Source organism: Ziziphus jujuba, chromosome 2, assembly GCF_031755915.1.
Source record: "Ziziphus jujuba cultivar Dongzao chromosome 2, ASM3175591v1".
In the NCBI taxonomy this organism is placed as follows: domain Eukaryota; kingdom Viridiplantae; phylum Streptophyta; class Magnoliopsida; order Rosales; family Rhamnaceae; genus Ziziphus; species Ziziphus jujuba.
Genome location: NC_083380.1, coordinates 17,322,004 through 17,349,649, shown reverse-complemented (window position 1 = coordinate 17,349,649; position 27,646 = coordinate 17,322,004). Strand labels below are relative to the sequence as shown.

General features: G+C 32.2%; 2 protein-coding genes across 2 annotated transcripts; both read right to left on the bottom strand.

Annotated features, from left to right (window-relative positions):
• Window positions 1-12,707: 12,707 nt before the first annotated feature.
• On the bottom strand, window positions 12,708-14,426 carry LOC125422637 (pentatricopeptide repeat-containing protein At1g08070, chloroplastic-like). The gene has a single exon (XM_048474726.2). The coding sequence runs from the start codon at window positions 14,424-14,426 to the stop codon at window positions 12,708-12,710; it is 1,719 nt and encodes a 572-aa protein (XP_048330683.2).
• A 2,477-nt stretch (window positions 14,427-16,903) lies between these two features.
• On the bottom strand, window positions 16,904-26,197 carry LOC107418863 (protein CASP). The gene is made up of 19 exons (XM_048474068.2): window positions 25,780-26,197; window positions 24,636-24,746; window positions 24,276-24,454; window positions 23,792-23,941; window positions 23,468-23,556; window positions 23,162-23,271; window positions 22,923-23,017; window positions 22,306-22,358; window positions 21,423-21,588; window positions 20,894-20,986; window positions 20,520-20,648; window positions 20,118-20,237; window positions 19,694-19,774; window positions 18,615-18,722; window positions 18,347-18,490; window positions 18,153-18,254; window positions 17,578-17,657; window positions 17,288-17,380; window positions 16,904-17,193 (listed from the first exon to the last, which is right to left on the bottom strand). The coding sequence occupies exons 1-19, from the start codon at window positions 25,865-25,867 to the stop codon at window positions 17,133-17,135; spliced, it is 2,052 nt and encodes a 683-aa protein (XP_048330025.2). The 5' UTR covers window positions 25,868-26,197; the 3' UTR covers window positions 16,904-17,132.
• Between the last annotated feature and the right edge of the window lie 1,449 nt (window positions 26,198-27,646).

Here is a 27,646-nt window from a genome sequence, read left to right as displayed (position 1 = left end):
TTATGAAAATATTTTTCCTTACATTAATGATTCTAGTACAAGTCATAATGTGCTGGACTTTGAAGTTACAATTCCAAATCAAGAGGAGCGGCATTCTAAATCACTTGAATTTTTGTCCCATCCAAGCAACTTTAGTAAATCCCGAGATGATACTATCTTAAGCCATGACACCACCCCACAAATGCACTTTTATGATTGTTGCCATGACCAATACAAGGGTGACTTTATTCCTACTGCTCACCACAAGGACATTCTAACAAATAAACATGTGGCACAAGCTTTTGAACTCACACAAGAAAACATCATTCCTACCAATACCATCTCATTAGATGACAATCATCCTGATATGCATCAAGAGAGTTTAATTAATCAACCTCACCACCACCAAGACAATCTAGTGCCACTCAAACATTCCACAAGCACATTTCGACCATCTCGTACCAGGAGACCACCTACTTATTTTCACAACTATGTATGCTAAAACATAACTCCTTTAGACACTGCCCTCACTACAATCCAAGATTATAGAATTCAAGAGCCTAAAACATCAAAGACTACCTTGAAATCTCTACACTGGAAAGCTACTATGGAAGAAGAATTATCTACTTTTAATCAAAATCAAACATGGAGCTTCATATCATGCCCTCAATACACAAATAAAGTTGGTTTGAAATGGGAGTATCTATTATCAAATATATCGGTTTCTACTGTGAAAAACATAAACACCAAATGCACATACACAAAAGAAGATGATAGAAAAACCTGTTAGTTGAGGCAAGAATTTGATTCTTTGGCCTTAAGATAATTTTCGCCCCGCACTGGTGCTTAACGGATTGATAGATGACAAATGTCTCCCAGGATACAACAACTACTTTATAAGAATAATAGCACTCCAAATTCTCAGAAACAATAAACAATTTTGTGTTTCACTCTCTCTCTGTTTTATGAATGAATAATGCAAAAACTAAAAATCACGATTATTTTCTTTCTGTTATTATCTTTTAATCATAGAAAGATTATGTTATTATAGGAAGGATTGCATCTATATGAAGAAACCCAGTACTTCAAAATGTACAAAGCGTTAAAAGTTGCTTCGTTTCCAATAACAGGCACTTTTCCACTCTGAAGACGTGTTCTTTCACTAAAACACTGTTTTTTATTATTTATTTATTTTAAAATAAAACTTTAGAATTTTAAATATTTTGACAACCAAATAAATAAATAATATTTATAATTTCTATTCACAAATTCCTATAATCCCCACATGAATAGAAATTAATGCAAGATGACTATGAAGACATTAGAGAGAGTTTAATGAAAAGAAAATGCATTAGGATAGATAGTTTTTGGCCTTGAATCTTCCTTAGTGAATAGTTATCGAGTTTACTAATCAATCAATTTGCATAATGCTTTGAATTGTCAACTTTTGATCCAAATTGAGACAATAACCATCACATAATTCCTTTTCTGCACAAAAGTTATTTTTATTGTTGTGTTCATTTTGGCCTTGAACAACCTGGTTTTCATAAGTGCTTTAGAGAATTACGCTTTTTATAATTTTCATAGAAGCGACCCCACTTCTGTACTTATATAGGTGACTATCTATAAGAAATATCCTGCTATGTTTCACTTGGATTTCCAAGATATAGTCATCATTAAAAGCATAGCTTATCCTAATAACATGCTGCAGGCAATACTGTTTCACCTTAGAAATGGAAAGAAGTATTTTCTCTTTTAATACTTCACGGTATTTCTTGTGAATCATACATACTTACGTTGTCCCATTGAACTTAGACCCTGAGATCTCCATTCAGCTAAGTTGGGTTTCTGTCTATGATGATTCATTATACTTAGGCTTTAATCTCATTCCCCTTGATGACTTATAAACTTGCTTTCTAGACAAACCTTTAGTAAGTGGATCCGCTAGGTTGTCTTTTGATTTTACATATTCAATATTTATAATTCCATTACAGAGAAGTTATCGAATGGTATTATATCTTCGACTTATATGTCGAGATTTACGATTATACATATTATTTTGTGCCCTACCAATTGTTGATTGACTATCACAATGAATCCATATAGCAGGCACAAACTTTGACAAATTTGGAATGTCTTCTAAAAAATTTCTAAGCCATTTGGCTTCTTCTCTAGCTTTATCTAAAGCTATAAATTCAGATTTCATATTTAATCTCACAATACAAGTCTGTTTTGAAGACTTCCATGACACAGCAGCACCTCCAAGTGTAAACACATATCCACTTGTAGACTTTGAGTATTTTGTATCTGATATCCACTTAGCATCACAATATCCTTCTAGCACAACAGGATATCTTGTATAGTATAACCCGTATGTCATTGTATATCTTAAGTATTTCAAAACTCTAATTAATGCTTTCCAATGATCTTTATTTAGGTTACTAGTAAATCTGCTTAACTTATTAACAGCATAAGCTATATCTGGTCGTGTGCAATTTGAGATATACATTAGGCTTCCTATAATTCTGGAGTATTCCAATTGATATACAATTTGACCATGATTTTTAGATAGGTGTAAAGTTATGTCAACATGAGTCTTTGCTGGACCTCCATCATACTTATCAAATTTCTTAAGTACATTTTTAATGTAATGAGATTGTGACAGAACTATTCCACCTGATGTCTTAGTAATTTTAATACCTAAAATCGTATCAGCTTTACCTAGATCTTTCATATCAAACTTATTAGTCAACATCTTTTTAGTAGCTTTAATAATTTCCATATTGCTACCCATTATTAGCATGTCATCTACGTACAAGCAAATCATGACATATCCTTTTTGAGTGCTTTTATAATATACACATTTATCACACTCATTAACTTTGAAGCCATTTGTCATCATTACATTATCAAATTTCTCATGCCATTGTTTTGGTTCTTGTTTTAATCCATACAATGACTTAACCAGTTTGCCTACTTTCTTTTCTTGTCCTGTAACTATAAACCCCTCTGGTTGTTCCATATAGATCTCCATTTAAAAAGGCAGTTTTTACATCCATTTGATGTATTTGAAGATTATACAAAACTGCTATTGCAATCAAAATTCAAATTGATGTAATTCTAGTTACTGGTCAATAAGTATCAAAATAGTCTAAGCCTTCCTTTTGCTTGTAACCTTTAACCACTAGTTTAGTTTTGTATTTATCAATGGTACCATCTGGTTTTAATTTCCTTTTAAGAATTCATTTTTAACCCAATGGTTTAGTACCATGTGGAAAATCTACCAACTCTCATGTATGATTTTGCATTATAGAATTAATTTCACTATCAATTGCTTCCTTCCAAAATGGAGCTTTAGGAGTTGACATTGCTTCTTTGAAGGTTTGAGATTCATTTTCTAACAAATAAGTCATAAAATCAAGACCAAATAACTTAAATGTTTTAGTTCTCTTACTACGTCTTGGTTCATCCTCTTTTCCTTCATTTGTCTCTTTGGGTTTGATTACTAGTAATCATATCCTCATGAGACTTTTTTAGTGAACTATCTATTTTCCCTATTTTATAAGGAAAAATATCTTCAAAGAAAGATGTAATTCTCGATTCTATAATGGTGTTGATATGTATGTCAGGAATATCAGATTTATACACCAAAAATCGATATGCACTAATATTTTGTTCATATCCAATGAAAACACAGTCAATAGTTTTAGGTCCTATTTTAACCTTTTTAGGAAAAGATACTGCAACATTAGCAAGTTCATGTATTTATATGTAGGTTTTCGACCTTTCCATAACTCATATGGTGTTTTATCTAATTTCTTATGAGGTAATTTATTTAGAATTGAATTAGAAGTTAATAAAGTTTCTCCCCACATATTTTGTGGTAAACTAGACATAAGCAATAAGAAATTCATCATTTCTTTTAAAGTACGATTTTCATGTTCAGCTACACCATTTTGTTGTGGTGAATAAGGAACGGTCGTTTGGTGTATAATACCATACTCTAAACAGAATTCCTCAAATGGTGATTCATACTCACCTACTCTATCACTCCTCAAAGTTTTTATTTTCTTACTTAGTTGGTTTTCAACCTCATTTTTATAATGTTTAAACATTTCAATTGCTTCATTTTTGCTTCGCAATAAATAAACATAGCAATATCTTGTACAATCATCAATAAAAGTGATAAAATATTTTTTTCCACCTCTAGTTTGTATATATTTTAAATCACATGTATCGGTATGGATTAATTCTTGAGGTTCTGTACTCCTTTGCACATTTTGAAATGGGGTGCTAGTTAATTTAGCTTTTACACATGTTTCACATTTATGATTAGAGTCAATCTCAAATTTAAGTAATAAGTCCATGTTCATTAATTTGCGTAGTGCATCATAATTGAAATGTCCCAACCTACCATGCCATAAATTAAATGACTCCACAATATAAGTAGAAGATTTAACTTTATTATTATTAATAGAAGGTAAAATAGTCATTACATTCATTTTAAATAGACCATTATTCAAGTACCCCTTTCCCACATACATCCTATTTTTAATGAGTACAAATTTGTCGGCTACAAAGACAAACTTAAATCCATTTTTGCTAAGCAAAAATTCAAAAATTAGATTCTTTCTTATTTTACGTAAATGAAGAACATTGTTTAGAGTAAGTTCTTTGTCGGATGTCATCTTCAAAACTATTTTTTCTTGACCTTCAACGTTAGATGTTGAGGAATTTCTCATATAAAGATGTTCTCCTGTGTCTACACCATGATGAGTAGTAAACATGTTCCTATTGGAACATATGTGTCTAGTAGACAATTTGCACGATGACCTTGCTTGTTGCACACAAAGCATTTCCCTTTGAATTTCTTTGCATTCCCTTGGCTATTATTTTGCCCAGAAAACTTTCTCTTTTTTCCATTTTTCTGTCCATTATCAATCACATTGGCTTTGGCTTCTAGGTAATGAGTTTTGATCTTCTTCTCAGAGCTTCAATTGTCTTCTTCAATTCTAAGACGAACAATTAGGATTTCAAGACTCATTTCTTTACGTTTATGCTTCAAATAGTTCTTGAAATCTTTCCAAGAAGGTGGCAACTTTTCTATTACAGCAGCAACTTGAAAAGATTCACTCAAAGTCATTTTTCAGCATGTATTTCATGAAGAATCAATTGTAGTTCTTCTACTTGGTTCATAACAATTTTAGAATCCACCATTTTGAAATCTAAAAACCTTCCAACCACAAATTTCTTCATGCCAGCATCTTCAGTTTTATATTTCTTATCCAAGCATTCCCAAAGTTCTTTGGAAGTCTCAATTGGACTATACACATTATATAGTGTATTGTCCAAACCATTGAGGATGTAATTCTTGCATAGAAAATCTCCATGTTTTCATGCATCCACGGCTGCTATAATTGTCCTATCTGTTTCATTCTCATTAAGAATAAGAGCATTTTCATTCAAAAACTTTGCCAAATTCAAGGTTGTGAGATAAAAGAGCATTTTTTGTTGCCATCTTTTAAAATCTATACCATTGAACTTTTTGGGCTTCTCTCCATGAGTCACATGAGCAGGAATAGAATTTTGACTTGTATTTGCCATTTGTTTGTTAACAAAAGTTACAGACCAAGTTACTTTAAAAGTATACTTCAAAAAAATTTTACACAAAATATTCAAAATATATTAAGCAAAAGTAAGATCAATAATCAAAATTTATATATATAAAACAAACTACACAATGTTACATTTATATAAACTAATATTGATCATTGGATAAATAGACATATATATATATATATACATATATATAGATATATAGTCCGTCTATGGTGCGGACGGTCCTCATGCGGACCACAGTATTAGTGACTGTTTTTCACAGTATTGGTGACGATTTTCTAAAAAACCGTCGTTAATACTATTAAAAACCATCACTAATACTGCTGTCCTTATGCGAACCGTCCTCACCATAGAATTTTCATATATATATATATATATATATATCACATAAACAGCATACACATGTATAAAAATATTAAAACCAGAGTAAGTAAAGAAATTATTCTAATAATTTAAATATGTATATCTTCACATTGATAATATGAAAGCCTCGGTCCAAGTATACGATTGATTTCACCGAATGTAATTTGGATCAAGTAACCAGAAACTATAATTATATATAAGCACCCAACATAGACCAAATCAATGTATATATGGAAATTCTATGGTGAGGACGGTCCGCATAAGGACCGCAGTATTAGTGACGGTTTTTCATAGTATTAACGATGATTTTTTAAAAAATCGTCACCAATACTATGAAAAACTATCACCAATACTGTAGTCCGCATGAAGATCATCCACAGTATAGACGGACTGAATGTGTATATATATATATATATATAAACATAAGAATTGCCCAATCGGCCAAAATGTCTGCGTGATTTGTTACCAAACAATATTAATATATTTTATATAAATGTAATCACCAAGGGACATATATCTAACATCAATGTGTATTAACCAACAGAAAAGCATAAAGAGAATAGGAATTGAATGTAAATAAATTTTCCAGATCTACGAAGATATATATATATATATAATTTAATCAAAGAAGATCAATTAAGATACAAAACTCAAACTGACAAGAAAACATAGAAGACATTAAATTCACGGCACTAACTGATGTCAAGCAATGATGATGATATATGTATATATATGCATTTATGAAAAGTGAATTGGATTGCATATTGCCAATTGATTAATAAACACTTTATTTATGATAAAAGAATCGGAGAAGATAAAACAGAGAGTAAAATATTTCAATTGGCAACTAAAGAAAGAGCATAAAACCTGAAAAGACGAATCAATTTAAAACTATATATATATATATATATAAAGGCAAATGAACCAGAAGGTATGAATAATATATATGTTTACGTTGACAGTATGAACGCCAGAAAGGAAAATAACTCAGTCCACGTGAATGTGTTTATACATATTAATATATATAATTGTTTATGATAAATGCAGATATATAATACGTTTCAATTAGCAATTAGAACACGTTGCAGTTGGCAATTGAAACAAAACAGAGTACACAACCCGTTTCAAATGGCAACGTAAATAAACAGAGCACACTTTATTAATCAATTGAAAAGGCGAACAGTAAGAAAGAATTGAATAAATTAATACACAAGGCAACCAGTAAAGAAAGAAACTGTATGAATAAATTTATTCACAGTATGCACAAACACGATTAGAAAATTGCGCAAGAAAAACAAGAAAATTGCCAACTGGATGAACTTATAGAACAAAGAAAAATTGAAAGTAGAAACACACGAAAATTGTCTTAAGATTGTTATCAAAGATATGGGTTTCTACTACTAAAAACATAAACACCAAATACATATACACAAAAAAAGATGATAGAAAAACCTGTTAGTCGAGGCAAGAATTTGATTTTTTGGTTTTAAGACAATTTTTGCCCCGTTGCTTAATGGATTGATAGATGCGAATGTCTTCCAAGATACAACAACTATTTTCTGAGAATAGTAGCACTATAAATTCTCATAAACAATGAACAATTATTATCTTTTAATCATAGAAAAATTATTTTATTATAGGAAGGATTGCATCTATATGAAGAAATCCAATGCTTCAAAATGTACGAAGCTTTAAAAATTATTTCATTTTCAATAATAGGCACTTTTCTACTCTAAAAACATGTTCTTTCACTATAACACTGTTTCTTATTATCTTATTTATTATTTATTTATTTGAAAATAAAATTTTAAAATTTTAAATATTATGGCAACCCGATAAATAAATAATATTTATAATTTCTATTCACAAATTTCTACAGTATCAAATTAAATACAACGAAGATGGTTCCATTGATTGCTATAAAGCTCGTTTGGTAGTCAAGGAATTTACCCAAGTTCCAGGTCTTGATCATGGTGAAACTCTTAGCCCCATCATAAAACCAACAATTATACAGTTTATCCTCTCCCTTGTTGTGGTTTCAATTGGTTTATTAGACAACTTGATGTTAAAAATATATTTTTCAAAGAAACCATCTATGGAGCAATCCTCAGGTTTTGTCAATCCAACTCTCTCTAATCATGTATGTTTATTACATAAATCTCTTTAAGGTTAAAACAAGCATTTCGGACTTGGTTTGATAGGTTATCTCAATACCTACTCACTTTTGGCTTCTTTTGAAGTCAAGCCCCTTTTTTATGTACCTACAGACTTAATCAGAAAGTTATTTTGTTACTTGTTTATGTTGATGATGTGATTCTTATAGAAAATAGTTGCTCACTTCTTGAAACTCTAATTCACAAGCTTGGCAATGAGTTTGCTCTCAAGGATTTAGGACCTCTTCATTACTTCCTTGGTCTTGAAGTCAAATATTTCTTCGGTGGAATTTTTCTCTCTCAAATCAAGTACTTCAAGGATCTCCTGACTCGCACAAATATGCAACATTCATCACCTCTATCCACTCTCATTGCTTTTAAGCCTCCTACATTAGCTGATGACCATACACTCATAGATGAAACAAAATTTTGTAGCATTGTGGGGGCCTTGTAATACCTCACCTTCACTAGACCAGATATTACCCAAGCTGTTTGTCAGCATTTACATAAGCCTACTCTTGCTCATTTTCGTGTTGTCAAGTGCATTGTCTTTAAATCCTATCCCAAAATACACTTATTTTAAATGGTTTTCATGTTGTTGAGTAGGATGGTTGTCCTATTACTCGACATTGTACAATTGAGTTTTGCATTTATCTTGACTCAAATTGCATTTCATGGTCCTTAAGAAAGCAACCCACTATGGCTCAATCTAGTGATAAGGCAGAATATTGAACTCTTGCCCATGCCATAGCTGAACTCTCACGGATTAGTTATTTACTTTATGACATTGGTCTTCCTTTAACATAAACACCTCAACTCTTCAGTGAACCCATGAATGCACTACACAAGACTATATACCCTGTCTTCCATGCTTGAATGAAGCATATTGAAATTGACTATCACTTTGTATGCAGAAAAGTTGTTAATTCCTTGTCACAAAATTTCCTCTGTATGTTAAATAGCGGATGAGCTTACCAAACCATTGCCCAAGCATTCCTTTCTAGTTTTTCGAGTCAAGCTAGGAGTCCATGATCTTCCACTTGCTAGCTTGAGAGGGCTAATGAATTCAATAATCATCCCAGCTTATATCACGACACTAATGAAGAGCACAAGTAGGAAATCAAAGTTTCAAATTCTAGCTAACCTTTTGAACCACATATGGAAACACATCTGGCAGCGCATCGAACCGTTTGAAACACATATGGAAACACACTCTGGCAGCGCACTCAAAGGACTTTATATATATTCATGTAAAGAAAAATCATAGGAATTGGAATTATTTTACCGTTGCTTTTTTTTGCAAGACCAGTACACATGAATAAAAGTTCATGGTTGAATATCTTGCTTAGTCAAGAGAGAGTGAGTAAGAATTTTTTTTCCTTCATGTCATTGCTTTCTAATAAAATTTATTAATCCTAAGGTCCAAACTAAGAAACTAAAAAATTTTCATATAACACGCATTGAAAAAAAAGGAGACAAAACAGATAAGAAAATTATAATTAGAAAGAAGTGGAAAAACAGATATAGATTTTGATACAATAGAGCAGTCACAAATTATAACCCGAATATATATCCCTTAAAGGAGAAATAGCCTAGAGTAGTTTGATTAGAACTGTAGTTAATTCAAATTTCTTTCCAATTATGGAAATGATTAGACTGTAGCTAATTCAAATTTCTATCCTATAATGGAAATTGCTCTAATTGAGTAGCTTTCTCCAAAAAAAAAAAAAAAACCAAAGGGATTGATATTCAAACTAAAGTAAAAATAATATCTTGTCCCAAAAAAATAAAATAAACTAAAATAAAAAGTACATTGATTTCTGTATTGATTATAGTTCAGAATACACTTTTTTCTCTATTTTGAAAGCACTTGTTATTCGTTAGAAAATATGCAATATGCTTGCATTACTGTATTTTTCATTTTGAAGTGTTCTAATCTTGGATCAAAAATCTATATCTATATGTACTTTTTATTTTAAAAAAAAGAAAAGAAAAGAAAAAACCAATTTTCCGTTTTCGCCTTTGAAATTTTTCTTACTATTGTATCTTTGGGAGTTGCTTAATGTAATAGTTTTTGGTTGGGAAACTCCTAATTAGACTTGTAGCTGACACTTCTCACCTATCTGTGTAATGCCAGAATGAACTGTGTTTGATATAGTATTCAAACCTCTTAGACCCTTGTATTTTCTACACCCTCTTTCTTATGCTATTAAATAACATCATTACAGCTCCTAATGTTGATAGAGTTGTTAACAATGGTGCAGAATGATATAGTCTAGTTTGCAGCCATTGTGGGTCTGTGTTGCAAACAGAATTGAAAATGCAGAATTTACATTAAATAGCATCCTCTACAAATTAGTGGTTTTCGAAGGAAAGAACAAACTCCATGCTATGCTTTTACTCATTGATTTCCTTTCTCTCTGTGTCTGTTACACAATTCTCCTTTTGAATCTGAATTTGATTTCTTCATAAAATCTACTTTTGTTAATGGGTGGCCCTAAAGGGTTTATTGATGTTGTTTGTGTATAGTAGGGTCACAAAATAGACAGGCATATGACATTCACCTATAACAGCTATGATGGTGAATTTTTATGATTGATTTTTGCTTTGTGTTTTTCTTAGCATTTTGGTATATGGTAATGTTGGTTTACTATTTACTTGTTTCAATATCACTTTCAGCTTTAGGTGAATTGGGAATGTTAGAGCTGTGAAGAATACATGTATATGTTTGTTTTTGTATACTTCACTGACATTGACATTTCTGCTAAATAATACAGACCTCCCTGGAAGTCTTTCTGTTACAGTGCCATAAATGTTCATTGGCTCAAACCAATTGGGTATTGAAATGGAAGCCAAGGCTCTTAAAAATGGCCACTGCAGTGAACCTAGCTCATGATGATTACTGGAACCTCCATGGACAAAATAGCGGTAACATCCTCTCCCACAAGCTCCAGATTTTTGATTCCAGTATTACTCCTATTGCCAAAAGTCCCATTCCCACCTGAAAAATTGTCTGTGTCAAAGAAACACCATACAATTTCCTAAATTGGAAGGCTGATCCATGAGCTACATCTGGACAAAAGTAACGCAGCGCACTTTAGGAGGGCGGCATTGATGCAGAACCCAGTTTTCAGGGAAAAAAATGAAACTTAGAACTAATAAGCCAGGGTTGCAATTCTATTCAAGCAACATGTTGCATGATATGAAAGGCAAAGATGGCGCTATTTACCACAAGTTTGATGCAGTTGCTTTGGAAACACGAGGCTTCCCCTGCTCCATGAATCACCCAAAATTCCCTGCAAAAATTAACAATTCAAGAGAGAAATATTTGCATGCCATGGTTTATAGATTTACTGCAGACTAGATTTGAACCAGCTTGAAAAGTATACAGTTTTGTTATGTGCATCATTTATAATAATGCTCTGCAAAACCTTTCCTAATTAACAGGTGATTAAACGTTTTATTACACTTGTCTTATCTTGGTTATAGTTTGGAATAATAAAGAAATAGTTAATATTGCCATATGAAATTCTGTTTTCATTACTTTTGGTGGTTTTTCCAATCCCCATGAGTTAGCTTTTATGTTATCCTACTTGGAAGTCTATTAACTGTTCATATTGTGTCTGTTATGCAGTTTGATAATTTCTATTAATTCAAACAGCTGTATAATTGAGCATTCATTAATTTGTAAACAAAGAAATTATAAAGAAAGCCATGACACATGATTTACACGCTTTGGCATTCTGTAACTAATTCAATCCATATGACTTTCAGATTAAACTGAGAAAATACTAAAAATTAAAACAAAACTAAGCAAACAATGATTCGATCAATCAATCCAAGAGCAGAGAAAAGTGTAAGAGAGAGGGTGAAAACAGAGAGGCCATAGGGACCAAAGTCAGGTTAATTGGTTCATTTTATGAAACAATAGAAATATATCCACTTCACATTTTACATAATAGTCTTTCGGTATATACATAAGTATTTGAACTAAGCAAGATAGCAGCTGAAACCTACACAAGGGACAGAATTTGCTATTTTGGAGCCACTTGATACAATCTCCATGAAAGAGATGTAAGCAAGGCATACGAGCAGCTTCACAGCCAGTTTCGAAATCATCAAAGCAAACCGAACAACATCCACTTCTTCTTTCAAACAACCTTCAATCTTGACCCTCTCCAATTCTTCAATGGAAACTCTATTGGTTGGCTTAAACTTAGGCTCCCAATCTTCACCCTCCAGTTCCAATTCCTTTTTCTTCATTTTATTTTTTAAAATTTTTTCTCCTACCCCCCAGCCAAAACCTCTTGTTTATTTATTTTTTTTTTTTACTTCAAGCATGACGAAAATGGAGTGGCGTACTTCAATAAATTATTGAATGCCCCAACTCATGATAAAGCCATGGTTGAACAACAAAAAGAAAATAAGAATCATAATAATAATAATAATAATAATAATAATAATAATCATAAATACCCTCCAAAATTAATTTATCCAGAGAGGGAGAGCGAGAGAGAGAGAGAGAGAGAGAGAGAGAATCCCATTAAAAACTATTGGAATTCAATGTATATTTTAAACTATCATTTTCACATCTTAAAATGCCTCTATGTCTATGGCACTGTAACCAGGATGATTCTTTACCACTCCTCTGATTTTCATTTCTGTTCTTATATCTTTGACATTATCCCATTGATCTACCATAGCATGTAAACTGCATAATATCCCAAAATCTTCACTGTTTCTAGGTCCCATTTCATGCAAATGATTCATAATCTGGTTTGCTAAGTTCATGTCTCCTTGTACTCTACAAGCTACAAGCAGCATCCTCCATATAATTATATCTGGTTTATCCTGCATTTTCTGAACGAATTCAAAAGCCTCATTAATCAATCCACCTCTGCATAGTACATCAACAATACAACCATAGTGCTCCATTGACGGTTTCATGCCATAATCAGTCATCATTGAAGAAAAACATTTGAGCCCCTCGTCAACCATGCCGGCATGACTGCAAGCCGTTAAGACACTTAGGAAGACAATTTCATCTGGTTTATATCCTTCCCTTTGCATCTGACAGAATCTAAGGAAAGCCTGTTTCTCATGCCCGTGCATCGCTAGCCCGTGTATGATAGTAGTCCATGACACCATTGATTTCTCTGCAATCCCATCAAAAATTTGACAAGCTTTCTTGATATTCCCACATTTGGCATGCATGTCCATTAAAGCATTTGACATGGTTATACTCCCTTTTCCAATCCCATATTTCTCAACGTAATGGTCAATCCAGTCTACAAGTTCAAAGCTTCCTGACTTGGTGCACGTTGTGATGATACACAGCATGGTAACCTCATCTGGTGTAATATTTTCACATTCCATTTTTTTAAACAGATGCAGTGCTTCATTCAGACAATTGTTATAGCAGTAACCATTCATCATTGAAGTCCAGGAAATCAAATTTCTTATGGGCATTATGTGAAATATCCGATGAGCATTCGACAAAGATCCACACTTTGAATACATATCTATGAAAGCATTGTAAACGAAAACATCAATATCAGTAAGGTTTCTGATCACGTACCCATGGATTGCCTTTCCCTCTAGTAAGGTCTCCAAAGATGAACACGAGGATAGCACGCTGACTAAACTCACCCCATTAAGTCTTACACCACTGCTCACCATAGCACGAGTAAATGCAAGTGTTTGATAAGGGAAATTGTATTGAGCATATGCAGCGAGAACAGAATTCCACATCACTAGGTCCCTTTGAGGCGTTTCATCAAATACTTGTCGCATGTAACTAAGCTCACCAAACATACTATACATACTAAGCAAAGCGGTTTGAACCATGATCTCAGATGCAAAACCCAGTTTACATATTTGGCTCTGAACCTGTTTTCCTTCAAGTTTCGCTCGCATAAGCACGCATGCCTTAGTAGCAAAATGGAGGGTATAACTATCCACCCTCAGTCCTTCACTTCTCACATGAGAATAAACTAAAAAAGCTTCTTTAGGATTATTTCCATTCAAATAACCTCTAACAATGCAGTTCCACGTGTAAGTATCTAGACCATCTACTTGCTTGGCAATTGCATGGGCAGTAGAAATTGTGTACGGGAGGGAAAATGATGAAAAAGATGCAATGAGTTTGCTTGCTAATGGAGGATTGTGAATGAGTCCGGTCGTGATCAGTTGGGCATGGATTTGAAGTAGCTGACCTTTGCTATTGCATTTTTGCAAAAGGGAAGCGATGCTGTGAAATGGGTTTTGAGTTATAGAAGCAGTTTGTACTAAATGGGAAAGATGAAGTTTCATTACATGCTAACAAGCAGCAACACAACTCTGTTTCAACTTTCAACTCAAGCTTCAAGTCTATAATATAGTAGAAAATGCGTAGGCTAAGGAAAAGTTTTACGACAAAAGTTTTGTCAGAAAGTATACAGAGAGCTCTTATTTGATTTGGGGTAGAGAAAAACAAAAATAAGAATGAAGTGGTAAATTCTGGAGGTTAATGGGAGTTTCAAAGGGATGTTAGATAAGCAAGAAAATAATAATTAATAGATTTGAAAACAGAAAAAAATGAAATGAAGTAATTGGGTACAAAGAGTTTTGTTTGTGCAGTGAAAGTAGATAATTCAAGTAATATGGCAAGGTGGAGTGTGTCAAGGTACCCAAGCAGCTTCCTCTTGTATTGTTTTTTTGAGACATGTAATAGTTGAGGTTGGGGTTGGGAAATAAAATCATATTTGATCAAAATGTGATGCAGAGCGATAAATCTTTATGGTATAATTCATATTGGTGTGCACTTATGCGGACTGAAGTGTCAAAAGTGTCCATTTGTTCAAACGTCTATAACAAAGCCATACTCAGATTGATGGTTATGTTTGTTTCATGCGCAAACCAGCTTTACATCAAAAGAGGTGCTTGCATGCTGAACTGAAGCAGTTGCATATCCGGTCACCAAATTATCACCAGAAAAACACAAAAAAGCCAATGTAGCAATAGATATACAGTACTAGTGAAATGTATCTCAAAAATATTAAATCTGAAGAAAGAAAAAAATCCCTATGAAAAGTCGACACAAATATCATTCCTATGCTATTTGCTATATAAAATAAAAAGCTTTCATCTGTAAATGCAAATACAGCAGCAATGGGAATTGACCCAATTGAACTTGGTTTTTATCCACGGTTAGATCGGTTTGATTAGAATTAAAATTGTTCAAATCGAACTGAATCGAATAGACCATGCATGTATGTATTTTTTTTTTTTAATTATGTTTATCATAATTGTTATAATTTATAAATATTTTGTATGTTTTAAATTATTTAGTTTAAATTATTAATAATATTAAAAAAATAATAATGCTTATTAAAAAAAAATACAATATCAAATAAGAATGCAAATCAATCAAATCGAACTAATGATGGTTGCTTCTGTTTGATTTAGTTTTTTTTCCATAGAACCAAATCAACACTTAGGATAAGGGGAATTATTTCTATACAAATTTAGATTATAATAATTTCTTTTATAAATTGAAAAAAAAAATTAGAAAACAAGCCAAACATTTGGTATGCAATTATTAAAAATGGTAACTACTTTTTGTCACATACATGAAAATAAAATATTGAAAGACAAATGAGGAGACATGTAAGTAGGACAAATGAAGAAACATGTGAGAGACAATTTTTTATTTTTATTTTTGGGTGAATATGTATTAAGACAAATTATGTGAATCCTTCTAATAGAAACTTAAAATTTAAATTCTCTAAATAGATTGAACCAATTTTCAAAGTCATAAAGACACATTTTATTAGATTACCATGAGTTCTTTCCCTCTCAACTCATCAGGTGCCTCCTATGCTTGCAAAGAAATGAACTATAATTGCATGTTTATGATTAGAAAAACTTATAAATTAAACGGAATGGAAAATTTAAACAAAATAATTGTAAAGCTGTAAAGCTTAAGACACAGCTTTCAGCAGAACCAAACTAGTGCTAATAGATGGGTTGGTCGATAAGGTATTTATATTCTGACTTTTACAAAATCTATTTACATTCTGACCAGAAGAGATTCAAGTATCACCATTTGCTAATGTGGAGGTTCTACTGTAGAAACTAGAAAAAAAAAGTATGTAAATTGCCCCACCAATGTGGATGAATCCATATTCAAGATAGCAAAAGTACATCAATTTCTACTTTTTCAACTTTTTCTTCTTTAATTACCAAAACAAAAATAAATAAAACCAAATTAATTTACATATAAAATATATAGAGATATTTTTAAATAATTATCTTTTTAAATGTCCGTACAATGAAAAGATGTAGACATTCATTTCTCTATAGTTTTTTTTTTTTTTTTTTTTTTGGCTGGTGAGGCTCATATCATACAAAATAAGTCTGAAATATGTATTAACCAAACTACTTGAAGATTCGTACAACTTACCTAAGAATTATCTGTTTCTCCCTGTTGAGAATCATTACAGGTGTAAACCCTAGAATACGTGACAATAAATTTAATTTAGTTTATTCATATGGAAAAATAATCCCATATCACCTACCAATTAATAGAGTATATCCATTTTATATTAACCAGTGGTGATAAACAACAATTTCCTTTAAGAAATCATTCACATTTACTGATGTTTTGGTTAGAATCAGAATAATTTTATGTAAAGAGAGTAAAGGGCGAATAATAATTACCGGAAAAATAAAAAAAAAAAGCCATTAAATTGAGTAAAAATGCAATTACCATCTCCATAGCCGGATGGCTCAAAGTGCTTCAAAATAAATTTGAATGAACAGGAGTTTCCTTTCAACCACCATGAAATGATTTATAGCTTCAGTACAAGTATTGTAAGTGAAAATACGGCCACTACATTCATATATACTCATTGCGCTACCCACCATGGCAAGAAATAAAAAAATAATTTATTTTCCCCTTTCTCTCTCTTCTTTTTTTTTTTTTTTTTTTTTAAATATCTACAAAATGTATAGGACATTTATTAGTAAAGGTTAACCCTAGATTGCATGTGGGAGGTCCAGGGTCTTCTCTGCAACAACTGCATACTCGTCACCATGGCTGCATAAACAGAGAATGTCAAAAAAGAGCAAAAGAAGAAGAAGAGAGGTTGCCATTATAGATGATAAAAAGGTTTATAAAAAGCACAGGATACCTAAGATAACTCAAAGCTGACATTCTATAGAGACAGGTGAATACTAGTATATGCAACCCGATTGTGTAGAAAAATGCAAAAGTCCGCGCATACCTGCAAAGAATAACCATATTTCGATTAAAATAGACACTAGGGGTTAAATCTGAAAGATATTACAAGAGAGACATTAAAGAAATACCCTAAATCATAAACCAAAAGTAAAGAAGTAAAAAAGAAATGATAAAAACTTCCTGAATAAACTGCAGGACAAAATTATGAGTTAATGAGGAAAGCAAACAATACAATCTTACTTGTTGCCTAGAAGAAAACGTCCACTGCTTAGAGTGATTCGATCCCTGAAACCCAACTCTTTGTATCTTTGATCCCTTTCCTAAATACATATAAGGAAGTTATGAATTGTATATCTAACAAACTTTAGTGTAGAAAAATTCAGAATATCCTTGAATTAGGATTCAATGGATATCTTTACAAAACTAGAGTTGATCAAGATGCATTTTCCACAAAAAGTGTTCATTTTCTAACCAGCTAAAAGTAGGTTTTTACTCTCTTTTGGCAATTAACCATACATATGTGTGAAAATCCATCATTCAGGTAGCCATAAGAGTTCTGCATATTATAGTTTGGGTGATGTGAATTATTCAACTGTATCCTAAAACGAACATCAACAGTGTTCAGTTACAAAATTTATTTTCCTTACATTTTCAGAGTCTGCAAATAATTAATTCTAGACGTAAAGTAATAGTGAATCTCCGAAGTAACTACAAAAAGTTGGCAGACCTCAAATCCACATACAGCCAAAAACAATGTTGCATGATTGATTGTAATGAACTTTACAAATTCACCAAAGAAAATAAATAATAACCACCTTTTTTGAGAAAGCTGCAAAAGGATTTATATCGTCTTCATATATCTTCTTGTACTTGGATTCAACATCTGATGAGAATCCACTTTCAAGATCCTCTGCATACTGAAATATACAACAACCAAATGACAAAAAAGAATAAGCTTGAATATACTAAAATGTGATTCTAAAACCAAAATGGCAGTAAGGTATAGCACCTTCTTTGATCCTCTAGAAACTACTTTCTCATTGTTGTAATCCTGAACATAACGAATTTTTCCATAAAGTTTGACATTATCAGCTTTTGTCCTTTCCAGTTCCGCTGTTAGCATCCCTATCTTCTCCTTCAACTGCCTTATTTCCTGGTGCATTAAAAAAGTTCAAGAAAATTCAAAATACTGATTCCATATTAAAAATATAATACAAAAATAGTCTCCGGTTAAAAAAGAAAAGAGAAATTGTCGGATTATTGTAGAAGATAATTACCTCTTCTGTCTGTCGCAAGCGTGCTTTAAATCGATCACGCTGATTACAGATCACCTTAAGCATTGAGCTTTGTTCTTGATCTGAGGAAACATTTTTATGGTCTACACTCTGATTCAAAAGAAACTATCATGAACAATGGATGCTTTCAAAAATATCCATTACTTTTGACCAATTTACTTGGTAAGCTGATATAAAGATTGAAACAATAATAATCAGCAATTGGCAATAATTAATTGCTGATCTTAAAAGTAGTAACTGTTTAATAACTACATATCATTGAGTGTAGGCGTGACAATATTTGAGTTCAAAATGTTAATTTCTCCCTTTGGCAGAATCCAAATTCCCACGGAAGTTTTTTTTTTTTTTTTTACGGCAAACATCTCACAGGTATCCTAAGAGACATGCAGGTAATTGAACCAAAAATTTGTACACTGAATGAGGGAGCCATAATAATATCAAGTAAGCTTCTTTAAGATGCCGAGAGTGTGCTTGTGCTGCAACGCTGATTCGAAGATTGGTAGTGGTTCAGTTAAGGTGCATACTGTGGGAAACCTTTTAGCCAAATACTAATTTTCTAATCTTATTATTTTGTGATCATAAAAGTAGTTAAAAAAATTAACAGTATATATTTTGGTCAAACGTAGAGATGTAAAATTTAGAGAGGAGTAGGAAATTTATCACATCCTTCAATACAAGACATCTGCCAAACAAAATATATGGGAGGCTAATCTACGATTTTATTTTGTTTTATTTCATTTTTTGGTATTAACGCTTAGGGATAGGCTAATCTACTCTATGGAATCTTAGTACAACACAACAGGAATCTGAACCACCTTGACTAATCTACTATTAGGAGTATCTTAATTATTTCTAATACGACGGAATCTGAACCACCTTGGCTTGACACCACCTAGTTCGAATCGAGGTTATATAAGCATTCCTCTCCAAATTGATAATAAATCAAGTTTATACAAAGACCACAATGACAAAGCAGACAGCAACTACTTATTTTATTTGTATAAAGACACTTGTGAAAGAATGTAGATAAAAATGTACTACCAGAAATGGAGAAAATATACCTCAGATAGCTCAGTGCCCCTACCCTCTGAAAGATCCCACTCATCAAATAGAGTGCCTTTTTGATCTTTAGAACTGTAACCCTGCACTAGACAGAAACAAGTGGATTTAAGATAAGAAGAATATTGCCTGTCATTACGTAGTTATAAATGCATGAACTAATTCTCTGAGGGGGGTGGTTTGTGTAACACTAAAAATTTACACCCAGGATCAAAGAGCCCTTTATCACTTCAACCGACCAGGCTATGAGATTGTATGCTATGCAAGCAACAATTTTATCTATTTATGCAATCTAAAGTAAATGTCACGACTCGCAACTACAATATACCAACATTCAACATGCAGGAAGACTCATCACATTTGTCCCACTCATGCTGCAAAGGTAAGCAGTGGATTTGTGCACTTTCAAAAGTCACTGAACCAAACCTTTGATATATCATCTTCCAATTTCTGTATTAACTTTTGTTGTTCATCAACCTTTGCAGTGAGTTCCGCTATCTTGCCTTCCGCTGTTTCCAGCAAAGATGCTTTCTCAGAAAGTTTGACCTGGAAGTAGAAGAAAAAGTGTAATAAATACAACAGACGCATAAAAAATTATAATAAGAAAAACTAGTAACTAGGCCTTAAATTCCAATACGAAGAAATTCCATAATCCCAGGAGAGATTTGACTCTGTAGTTAGCATGGGCAAAATCATGAATCTGCATGTGCAGTTGGAGAGAGAGAAAGAATAGACAAAGAAGAAGAAAGAAAACACAATATGTAGCATAGAGAAATAACAAACAAACAAACCAAAAAAAAAAAAAAAAAAAAGAAGGGAACTTCATACCTTCAACTGTGTAAGTTCATGTTCCATTTTTCTGTTTTTATCAAGAAGAAGAGCTTCCATTTTACTCATCTCTTCCCCGCTGGTAGGTGCTTCCCAATCTTCCAACTCAATGGAGTTATAACCGACTGCCTGTACATGCAACAATGTGAAAAAGATTCCAAGTTATGTCATGTGAGATACATATATATGCTCATTCTCTAAGAACTTAAGCTTTTAAGATTTTTAAATTATAAGATAAATAACTTTTTAATTCTTTGCAAATGAATTTTGAATTCTCTATAAAGCATCATCACAATCTCAAATGTAGACCTACTGAATCACACAAAGAATAGAAGAACTTAAAGCTGGAGAATGTGCAAACAAGACGTTATTACCTGCAAAATTTTGACCTTTTTACGCAAATCATCAACTGCTTTTGTTGTTGGCCTTGCCTGAAGCTCTTTCTTCACCTCTTCAATAGCCATATCCTAGAAAAAAGAAAAATGAATCAAGGAAGTAAAAGGAAAACAAAGCAGAAATTATATATGGAAGGAAGGCATGGATATTACAGATGTGTGAAAAAGTAGGTGTTTATCCAATTGAAAGTGAAGAAAACAATGTGCACAAACGTAAAAACATAGATAATTCAAACACCCATGTCTGTTAAATATATTTGAGACATAGATGGAAGAAAGTTTGGAAAATTGACATGAAAAAGCAACAAGGAGCTTCAAATCATCAGCCAACAACTAACTAGGAATCAATCCTGTCAGTATTACAGTAAGTCATCCTTGGTGGACCAGGGAGGGTTAGGGTGTCTCTTTTCTATCATGAAAAAGAAGGATGATGCTGCACATGGAGCAGCATTATCTATTGCTACTATTTATTTTCACGTGAACATTGAACCAAACTTCCATACTTTACCTTTTCATGGAGCAGCGTATTCAACTTCTTGATCTCATTCAAGTGTTGTTCTCGTTCATTTGATAACGCTGTTTCAATATTGTGAAGTTCCATGTTGAGCTCAGAAATAATCTTTTCTTTGGCAGTCAAAGAATTCTCAAGGATGCTGTTTGCATCTGTATTATCACTGCAAGCATAGCAATACACTATAAGCTCAAAAGCACTATGACTCTGTTTGGTAGTTATGTTTGAAGAGTTTTCCATTTCAGTGTAACCAAAAGAAAAAAACTTGAATTCAGGACACAGTAAAATGATGTTCTTGAAAGTTTTTTCTTTTCTAAGAAAAGGAAAGAAAATTCAATAAAGAACTTAGAACATTTTTAAAGCCAATAAAGCCCTAAATATTTCGATAGCATCACATGAAGAAATACTTGAATAAAAAGGGGAAACAAACACTAAAGGAACCGCACATTGTAATGCACATTCAGAAAATACCAAGAACAGAATATACAGACTCTAATACGTCCACTACAAAATTATAATTAGTTTCTTCTTAAGTCTCAAATTCACGAAACAAAAAAATCTAGAACCAGAAGATCTTATCCAAATGGTGGTACTGCTTAGTCTCATAAGAGAAGACATATTAGACATGAAATTCATTACGAACTTACAAGATGGACTATTTGATAACCAACATCAAATCATATCTTCTAAAAATTCAATGTTTTGAACATCTTAGAGAGAATTTTGATTTTGATAATTGTTCATAGAATGGAATGGCTACCATCTAAAAGAGGGAGAAAAGGAAAATAAAACCATAGTTATAATCTAATATAGCTGTAAATAATGGAGTTCATAGTTATAATCTAATATAGCTGTAAATAATGGAGTTACACTAATTCACCTTTTCTTATTAGTCTCATCATTTGCTGATTGTAACTGGGTGCGTAGTACTCCCTGCAATGATGTTTAAAAGAAAATTGAGGCATCAACCATGTAGAAGCCCTATACTAGATACAAAAAGGAAGAAAGAATATCAATTCTTGACATGGTGATTCTCATGCTCAGACATCCTCAAAACACATGCTTATAGGTGGAAAGAGAATAGCCAAAGAGCCAAGAAAAACCAGATGGGAATTAAAGATGAGATATTAAGTTCAAATAAATCTTATACAAACAATAATGTGACAAAAAAGGGGACAAGTCAAGACCAACTTTGTAGATTAGAAAGCTTCAAGTAACAGGATTGCATAATAGTGGCCCCTAGAAATAATATTAATACTGCAGACTAAGTCAAAGGTCAAAATGGGTATAACTTAAACTTAAATAAGAATAAACAATAGATTTATCAAAAATATAGTTTCACAGGGAAAAAAAAAGAAAAAAAAAAAAAAAGGAAAATGAACAGATGATGATGGCAATCACTAAATAACTGATATCTACAAAACATACAATTAAGAGCAAAAGTGAGAACAAGCAAGTTGGATCACTTAAAATTAAAGTGCCAGTCATGGAACATACCTTCTCCCTCTCAAGACTACGAAGCCGTGTCTGTGCTCGTTCAACTTCATCCATCAGAAGATTCACCTCTGCTTGCTTCGCTGCTTTCTCTTCGTCTGAAAATTATGATATAAAATGTGAGACAATTCTGGAACTTATGTGTTTTTCTATACAGAAATGAAGCACATAGGTTGAAATTTGAGTATCATGTTACAACAGTAATTAAAGATAAAAGCAGAAATCTGGAATTTGCATATTACCTGACTGGGCACGAAGCTCAAACAATTGGCTTTGTGCAATCTCATGAATTTTCTTCATATTGGAATAACTGTCTTGTTCTTGTCGTAGTTTATCTTGCAACAACTGCTCTCTGTATATAGTAAAGAAATCAGAAATCATGGTAGTGATACTAGACAAAAATAGATAGCTTCAACAAGGAATCAATTTTACAAAATATAAAGCCATTCACAGATAAAATCTCATTTAGCCTACTACAAACCTTCCTTGGATAACAAAAAACATATGACCTGGATATATAACAAAAAACACCACTTCAAACATTATACCTTTCTTTTAGGGCCTCGAGTGTTTTCTGATTCTCCTCTGCCAAGCTGCGTTGCTTCATCTCCACAATCTCTTTCACTTTTTCTTCCATCTAAAAACATAAGAAAGTTCATGCATTAAAAGGAGAAATCAACTTTGACTGATAATCTAGTGCATATGTTGTAGCTGGGGAAAAAGATGATTTTTTTTTTTTTTTTTTTTCTTTTGGGGTTCTCTTCCTCTGTGTGTGTGTGTGTTTCTTTTCTTCTTTTTTCAAAAGAGAGACAACAGAAGCGAACCAAATCCATTCACACTCCAATTGTCTAAACATAAAAGATATTGCTAACCTGTTGCTCTAACTGGCGGTTGCGATCTTCAAGTCTTCTTATTGTTGCCTGCTGATTCTTCAGATGAGTTGCTTCTGTCCTAAATTCCTCAAGTTCAACTTTCATTTTCCTGTTCTCCGACTCTAGTTCAGACAGTTTCAGATCTTGCTCCTATATCAAGACAATTATGACTTTATATACAAAGAACAGATACGGAAAACATTCGTGCGAATGCATGATAATTAGCAGTCTGCTATTAGATATAAGAGCTTGAACATCATAAGAAGTTCTCATTTCACCTACATGTACAAGCAATGATTTAGACTTTTTAATTGCTCTAACTACACTAAAAGTTACTTTCACCCATTTTTATGCTTAAACAAACTCGATCTCTCAACAATATCGGAAAATATATAAAGATCATCATAGGAATAAACAAAACCTTAAATTCCAAATACATTTGGAACTAGCTATCATGTAGTGAATGAATTGTTGCAACACTTACTGCAATTGATGCAAGAGCTGGATATGGATCTGGAGCCTCATAAATTTTTTGATAGATGTTAAGAAAAGCATTCTCTGCAAACTTTGCTCTCTTAGTAAGATTGTCAACTTCTTCTTGATAACTCTTTAGCAGAGAATTGAACAACTTTGACTTGTCCTCCTCTGGCGTTTTCTTAAAATCTGCCATAAAGCCCCTTTTTTTAATATTAACAAAAATATGCTTTTCAAGCAGAGAAGTGTAAAAGGATGAAGGAAGAAATCTAACAATTGGGATCCAAATGTTTAATTATGTTCCATTCCTTTTCACATCTATTAAAAAATATTACAGTAGAATTCAGTTATTCAAAGATAAATCATATACCTCTAGTGCTTTCTGCAAGCTTCCGCCGGTTTTTCTGGCTATTTTCCTGATTTTCACCTATCCTAACCCCTTGGTCATCCAACACACTTTTTTCCTTCTCTAAATCAAATTCTGCAAACAACAAAAGTGTATTAGAATGAATGATTATAACAATGCTTATCCCTTTTTGCGCAATGCACATAATATATAATAGTTATGACAAAGATAACAATGCTTATCCCTTTTTGCGCAATGCACATAATATATAATAGTTATGACAAAGTTCACACTAAGCTCCATCATATTGAAAAAGTAAAGAGAAAGGAAGTGAAAAAGAAAGAAATCTCGTAACAAAGGAATAAAAACTGTCATGCAAGCTCAACAAGAAACAAACAACAAAACGAAACAGGACACCTTTCCACACTTTCCATGCTTCAACTTATACAAAAATGTGTGTTAGATAGAAATCATGCAATGCTCTCTAAAAAAAGCATAAAGCATATACCATCCAATGGTATAATGAATATGTACAATTCAAAAATAAGCAAAATAGATTCTAATAAAAAAAAACTTTTCCTTCCCTTAAAATACATAATTCACACTAACTGCACTAGCAGTTCTTTATTTCATTTGGAAACTTCCTATTAAGAGATATGGGAAACGATGTGTTGTATCAACATATTAACAATACAATATAGGATACCGGAAATTCCAGTCATTAGTAAACAACTATAAAAACTATTAAAAAAAAAAAAAATTTACAAACTTTGCAATTCCATTATCTAAATGAGTCAGGAAAAAAAAAAAATTACATATATCTCTAATAATCATTCCTTTTTATATTTCTTGAAAATAACATTCACAAGCATTGATGGGACACCATCGACATTGGTGGCTTAACAATAATCAATGATAAGAATATCGTCTTTCCAATACTTGGACGCTAATCAAATAGTTTATTTTGGCACATTATATCAGTAATTCAACAGAAATTAATGATAATAAGAAGAAGAAGAAGAAGAAGTTCGACTATTTACATAATTCCAAGTCCCAAAACCGAAAAAGAATTCAGTTATTTCACACTCAGACAACAACTAAGTAATAAAATTTTCATACAAAATCCAATCATAACAGGAAAAAAAAAAAAAATTGAAATCGCCGATACCTTTCCAGAAATTGGAGACGACGGAGACAGGAGAGGCAGCCGTGGAGATGGATTTGTCTCTGTCGGATCCACCTTGCGGAGGCTCCATATTAGGAATCTGGATCTCTAAGCTCTGAAAAACGGCAACTCCGTTTATTTTATTTTTTACAGAATTGGTGATAACTCTTCTGCTGCACTCAATTCCAGTATTCACTGTAATTCAGAGAAAAAAAAAATCTAATGGAATGCTACGGATCCAACAAAAAAAAAAAGACAAAAAACAAAAAAAAACAAAAAAAGTGGTAGCGAAGACGGATCTGAGAGTGAAATGAATTGAGAAAAAATGCTTCGCAAAATTTTTTTTTTTAATTTTTTTTTTTATAAACTATTCTTTTACTTCAACATTAATTTTTTTGATTCAATCTTGCTTGCGACTTGAAGGGGAGAGACCGACCTCTTTTTTATTATTATTATTTTTCTTGATAGCTTTGGTTTGCTCGGCGGGTTGGCCCGGCCCTGATTAGGAAAGAGTTATCATTTTGTGGATCTGACTCGGACTGTTTATGGACTGAAACATATTCGGCCCAATTTAGTGATGGGTCGGGTTGAAGATCCATAAAAACTTTCTATTTTTCTTTTTTCTTTTCTCTTTTTTTTTTGGAAGAAAATTAATAGGACAAGGAAATGATAAATGATAATGTTGATGCATCCTTATCATTTTTTTTTTTTCCTCCTTGGTGAAATTGAGGATATCATCGATTTTGATATGTTGTGAAGTATACGTACATGTGTTTAGTAGTGCTTTTTTTTTTTTTTAAATGTTTATATTTAATAATGTTTTATTTTATAGCATTTTTGTCAAATAATATTGCATACTTTTGGTAAAAAAAGAGCAAAAGGAGCTTTAAAAAATAAAATAAGAAAAATTTTGAGAATTTAATGCTTTAATTGAAACATGAAAAACCTTTTGTTTCAAAAAAAAAAACACCTAGCTTGTTGCTTAGCACAAATAAAATGTTTTTTTATTTTTTATTTTATTCCATCAAAAAATTCGGATTTTGCCAACACATGTGTTAATTTTTAATTTTTACTCAAAAACAAAAGAATGGACACATTTTTAGTGGTTTTTTCATTTTTGCTGACAGATGTGTCAGTATTTGGCCTAACATGTATAAACACTTTATTATTTATAAAGTTTCTAACGTTATGGTATAAATGTATTTCTATTTGAGGCCATCAGTAGTGAATAATTATTTAGGTTTTGCTCGCTTTTTGTCACGTCGATACAAGTCATATATAGCATATTAGTGTCTTCCATTTTCAACAAATTTATATTGCATTATTGCACACACACACACACACACACACACATATATATATATGTAACGATGAGCAAGGATGATATTTATATGGTTCTCATATTATCCATGTTTTTAATGAAAGAATATGCTATGATGGACTTTTTTATTTTTTTTATCATTTATAATAAATGTTTTTGATATTTTAAATTGACCTCTTAAACATAAACATGAATATAAATAATATGAACTAATTACAAACATATAGTTACAAGGAAACAAACAAATGTTTCAGAAGAAAAAATCTAACTTTTCTGGTGGTGTAAAACACCAGCAACGTTGCTGGTGGTTTTTCAGCAGTTGGATGCAAGTCAATGATATCCATTGGTGAAGAGAGATTATAATATAAATACCGGTTACCTTAACATCAGCGAAGAGAAGGAAAAAAAAAAAAAAAAAATTAATAATAAGAAATAGATAAATAAATAAATATCGGTTACCTTTAATCTTCCCACCTTCTCTCAAATTCTTGCGTGCGCGCGTGGGTGTGTGTACATATATATATTTCCCCACTCTCAATGTGTATCTCT